The sequence below is a fragment of the Brachyhypopomus gauderio genome, chromosome 11, assembly GCF_052324685.1.
Source record: "Brachyhypopomus gauderio isolate BG-103 chromosome 11, BGAUD_0.2, whole genome shotgun sequence".
NCBI classification, from domain to species: Eukaryota; Metazoa; Chordata; class Actinopteri; order Gymnotiformes; family Hypopomidae; genus Brachyhypopomus; species Brachyhypopomus gauderio.
In genome coordinates this window covers 12,398,872-12,403,839 of record NC_135221.1, presented here as the reverse complement: position 1 = coordinate 12,403,839, position 4,968 = coordinate 12,398,872, and the positions used below count along the sequence as shown (strand labels likewise).

Sequence of the window (4,968 nt, the reverse complement as noted above, 5' to 3'; positions counted from 1 at the left end):
CATGCATTATGTGTCCTGACACTAATATTTCATTGTCCTCCATGTTGTGTGAATGATGAATTTTGTGTAAGTCCAGCCGCTTAGTATGAGTGGTTATTTTTATGATTCATTATAATCACGAGGGCCCACCCTGCCTCTTTCACAGTGAGGATGATCTAATTGGCTGGCAGAAGGAAACCATAGCAGCCAGTGTCTCTCAACTCATTGGCTTAACTTTGCTTAACTAATTCAGTCTTTTTATAAACTCATTACAATGAGCCACTTTGCTTTGACAGCATTTAAAATACCCAGATCACTGTTGATGCCTGGAACCCAGATGATGCCACTGCTTCTGTGGTATGGGAACGCAGTGACTCTTTGAACAAAGTGGTCAGTGGGTTTGGCTTAGCTTGCACTTCAAAGGTTTTAACTTCCTTAGTAAATATTAGTAAACGTAACCATAAACCATGAGCAAAGTAGTGTGGTTCCTATGTCCAAATCTTCAGCTGTTAGTGACAACACCGTGAAGGAACTGCAAGAATCTTCTATGTAATCCTGTTGTGGAAGTGGACAGAGGCTTCCACACACTAGCACAGTGACCAGTGAACTGCTTTTTGGGTGTTCAAATGAACTCTATTGGAGTATTGGACAAGGAATGCACTTTAATTAAAACATAATTTTGTAACATGTTTATACATGTGAAATGTCTTGGGTTGAACCCAGTTTAGTATGGGTTGTTTTTGGTGTGCTCCATTATGGCCATGAGGGCCAGCCATGTCTCCTCTGCGGTAGGGATGATCTGATTGGCAGGCAGGAGGAAACCATAGCGACCAGTGTCCCTCAGCTCAAAGGTGTAGGAATACTTGATGCCTTCGTTGTAGGTCCAGTCAATGGTGCCACCGCTGGCTTGATCTGAGAGACATAATTGATGGCTTGATTACCATGAATAGTTTGATTTTTAAATGTACAAGTGAATTTCATTGGCAATATAACTATCATCATGGTAGCAAGTCCATCATGGTAACAAGTAGGGTCAGTTCTAGTTTTGTTCTACTCACAAATAACATTGATGATGCTGCCATATTTGTAGCTTGTGCCATACAGACTCTTCAAGTCAGTCACAGCTTTCTTTGCAAGTTCATACTGCAAGAAAATGTAATTCACCATGAAACATTAACTATCGGCAAAACAGAATGAAGAAAAGAGTCATCTCTGCAGGTCTCACCAGCTCTGCCTCGTCCTTGCAAGGAGTCTTGGTGTAACCGTAGGGGTAGAGAAGCATCTGAGAGTAACTGTGGATGGACACGAAGGCCTTGAGGTTCCCATGAGACTTAACGAAGTCCACAATGGCCTTGACCTCGGGCTCTGAGTGAGCACTAGGTCCACGGTAGGTCTCAGAACAGGGATTGTTGCTGGAACCAGCACCTGGAGTCAGAAGATCAAAATGCTTCTTTGCAACAAGTGTCATTGAAGCCTACTGACTGCAAAAGGAAATGAAGTCGGTGTGCATTGTGTCCATCGTGTGCATCGTACCCCCGAAGCCAATGTCCCAGTTCCTGTTGGCATCGACTCCAGCACAAATGGATCCAGGGTTGGGCTTTCTGGTTTTGCGCCACATGCGGTTCTATACACGTCAGATCAAAAAGAATTACATAATTCATTTGATTACTGGAAGCTGTGGTTGATCGTAACAGTGCGTATATTATAAAACTGTTGTACGAGTTAGTGTACAATGCTTCACGAGTTTATGAACATTATGAGAGCTCACAGAAGAATGTGTATACTGGAATCCATCAGGGTTGGTGACGATCTCTAGGAAAATATCAAACTTGTCAAGGATGGCAGTAAGATTTGCGTTGTGCCCATAGTCAGTCACAATCTAAACAAAGAAAGCACAGATATATGGATGTGGCTATGAAAGTCAGATGTTACGCTTTAGTACTTGCAGACAGGTTGCATTTCTCAGGATGGTATTAGCTGAATGTGGTGTTGTTGAAAGGGGGAACGGTTAATCCAAACCTTCTTGGCAAACCAAGTTCCACTGGCTGGTGTGACCCACTCTCTGGCATGGATACCAGTATCGATCCAGATACCAGGGTGATTAGCCCCAGTGCTGAACTGAAAAACAAAAGATTTTTAAAAATGGTTAGGAATGAAAGAAGGAAAACCATTCCTTTTAGTAAAGGGAAAAAATTACTATTGGTGGCAACTTACTTTAAGAACATTCAAGGGACGGCCCTCATAGCTTTTGCCAATCACAAGCTTGCTAACAAAATTGGGGTTCTCCTGTACCAACATGTCCATGAAGTTGGTAATCTGAAAATCACAGATGTTCAGAGGAACAAAGGTCAAACATCCAGCTGTCATGTGAATCAACTCACATTAACTAGCACATTTTTATATTGACGTTTTACCTGCATCACCCAGTATATGATGATATTACAAAATTTTGGCATCAATATGTAAATTAAATATAGTAAATAAATAAATAACAACACAACACTAGTAAAAATACAGTACTATAATCCTAACCTCACTGAACGTGTGGTAGCTGGCATAGTCATACTCATCACTTGTTCGGGGCTGAAGAACACGAGACCTCATCATCTCATGCTGCTCCTCATCCAGAAGATCCTAATGTAGAAGAAGGCAGCGATCGTCCAAAGCCAAGACACTGTGTACAGACACTGTGACTTCCAACATTTTTGTTTAGGTCTGTTTCCATATTACAGTTGTGAGTAAATCCCACCTGAACATCCTGGATCATGATATCATATTGGATCTCGTGGTATCCCAGGAAAGCCCTGATAGCCTGGAGACTGTGAAAGGGAACGCGGACGTCGACCGGCAGTGACTCATGAATGGGCTCTGCCCAGAAGTCCAGCTGTGCACAACAAGAGCAATGACGTTTGTGTTAGTAGTGTAGCATGCAAACTGCACTACTCCACGTGTTGGAATCCCCAGAAGAAATTCCACTTGTCGACAGCCGAGCAGAGTTCCATCGCTCTACCATTTATACTTCAGCTAACTGCTCTTAACAGATTTTCTGAGCTCTAAAAACATCTGTAGGGTGTAGTTTACCAAGAGATGATCCTGTTCAGAGAGTTCCTTCAGCAGATTGATTTGCTCCTCATGTATTGGAGTGATTCGAAGAACCTGGTGTCTGTTAGAAGTATATTAGTGTTATCAAACATACCCAAATAAATTTAAGGTTAAATTCATTGGCCAGCCAAGGGTAATGGTCCTAAAACATTGGAATGAAAATGTGTCCATGGTTATTCCAAATGTTGTATTAACTGTTGTCATATCCACTTCAACACGCGTATTGTCCTTCCAGAAATGTTCCTGTTAACATCGGTGAGGCGAGCTAGTATAATGTGATTTAGTACTGCACCTCAATGTGACAAGAACTCTGAAATGTCAGTTCACTCAAACACACCAGACTGATATCTGAAAGAAAGGTCCTAAACACGCAGTAACTCACCCCTCGAAGGTCTCCTTGCCAAAAACACCAGCAAACAGAGCAAGCACAACCAAAAGCCCCTTCATCTTCCCCTTCTCAGAGTACAACCTTGTGAAAGAACAGACGTCTTTTATACTGAAATATAGGGCTATGTGGGGACAAACCTCATGCTCCATATGGTCTGGTTCCCATACCTTGACCTAAATTTGTTAGACAGAGTAAATATACAGGATCTGGTCACTTTTATTCATAAAAGTGCACTTATTATGTAAAGGTAAAAATGGATCCTAGACCAGCTCTTTGACAATCAAACGTTTAGACATTTCATAAACATGCAATGAAAATATAGTGTGTGCATATTGCTTTATCTACTGAGCCACATGATTTTGGGTTTATGGCCTTCTTCAGTGCCAACAATCACACTGCATCTGTGTTCCTGTAACTCCCCTAATGGAGCAGGTAGCAGGAGCTAATAACTCCAGGGTCATGGGTTCAACTCTCAAGTAATGCGTATCATCCGGTAATTAAATGAAGGTTGCCATGGATAAGAGTGTCTACCAAAGCTACAAATATATTCTGCTCTTTCTTTAGAAGTAAAATTTGAATTTAAAATTTATGTTGTGTAGGCCTACTTAATAAAAACAGTTCAATCTCAATAGATGTTTGATTTGTATTATGTGATTTACATTCAAATTCATTGTGAATACTGTGAATGGTTTTAGTCAAGATTTATTTAAACTAGCTTAAAAATAAAATGAAAGTGCAAGTTCTTCTCCTTTAAAGTTTATTTGAAATAATACATTGACCTCTTTTCCTGTCTGTGTTTACTTTGGCCTGTAGAAATCATTAGAGAAAGTAAATGCTCTTATTGCTTGGGGTACATACTAGCACAACTCACCTTTACTCCTCATCCTGGAGTGCTGCAAGGGGAAGTCTGGCTTGTGTTGCTTTAGAATTGCGGGGCAATATATTTGTAACTGTATGACGTATTTCCTGACCATTTCAACGGTGCTTTTAAGCGCATGACAGTTGTTGCAATCTGCATGTGCCATCTGCTGGATATACAAGGTACTGCACGCTGAAACCACTACGTTATTGTTCAAAATGAACTGAATGCAAACCTCACGCCCGTTCTTTATGCATTATGTCCGGTGATGATGCAAAAATGAAATCTTCAATAGACTAATCCGAAGATTGTCACAGGTGAGTATTTGAAATGTCTTCAGTTAAGCTCAGAAATTATTGACAATTTGTTGACACCTAAAGTGAAAACTTTGACAGTTCAGTTTTATTTGTGTAAACAGGTTGCCTCAAAGTGGTTTTACTGGAATATAGATCCAGATAATAAATCTCTGTTCTAGGACAGCACACAGCCATAGGCTTACAATAGCATAATTGATTAAGCTAATAATGGTCAAAGTGAGATTACGTAAACCATTAAGTGACAGGCAACACTTCTTAACAACACAATGTTACTCCAAGTCAACAACAACTCTGTGAAACCAACCTGTTCAGTTAGGAAGCAA

At 40.6% G+C, this 4,968-nt stretch overlaps 1 protein-coding gene across 1 annotated transcript; it reads right to left on the bottom strand.

The window, feature by feature from the left end:
- Positions 1-628: 628 nt before the first annotated feature.
- Positions 629-4,429, bottom strand: cpa5 (carboxypeptidase A5). Its single transcript, XM_077022001.1, has 12 exons — positions 4,341-4,429; positions 3,464-3,550; positions 3,061-3,142; positions 2,729-2,863; positions 2,512-2,613; positions 2,194-2,295; positions 1,999-2,097; positions 1,748-1,858; positions 1,513-1,603; positions 1,205-1,404; positions 1,038-1,122; positions 629-891 (listed from the first exon to the last, which is right to left on the bottom strand). The coding sequence occupies exons 2-12, from the start codon at positions 3,526-3,528 to the stop codon at positions 704-706; spliced, it is 1,260 nt and encodes a 419-aa protein (XP_076878116.1). The 5' UTR covers positions 3,529-3,550; positions 4,341-4,429; the 3' UTR covers positions 629-703.
- Positions 4,430-4,968: the final 539 nt, after the last annotated feature.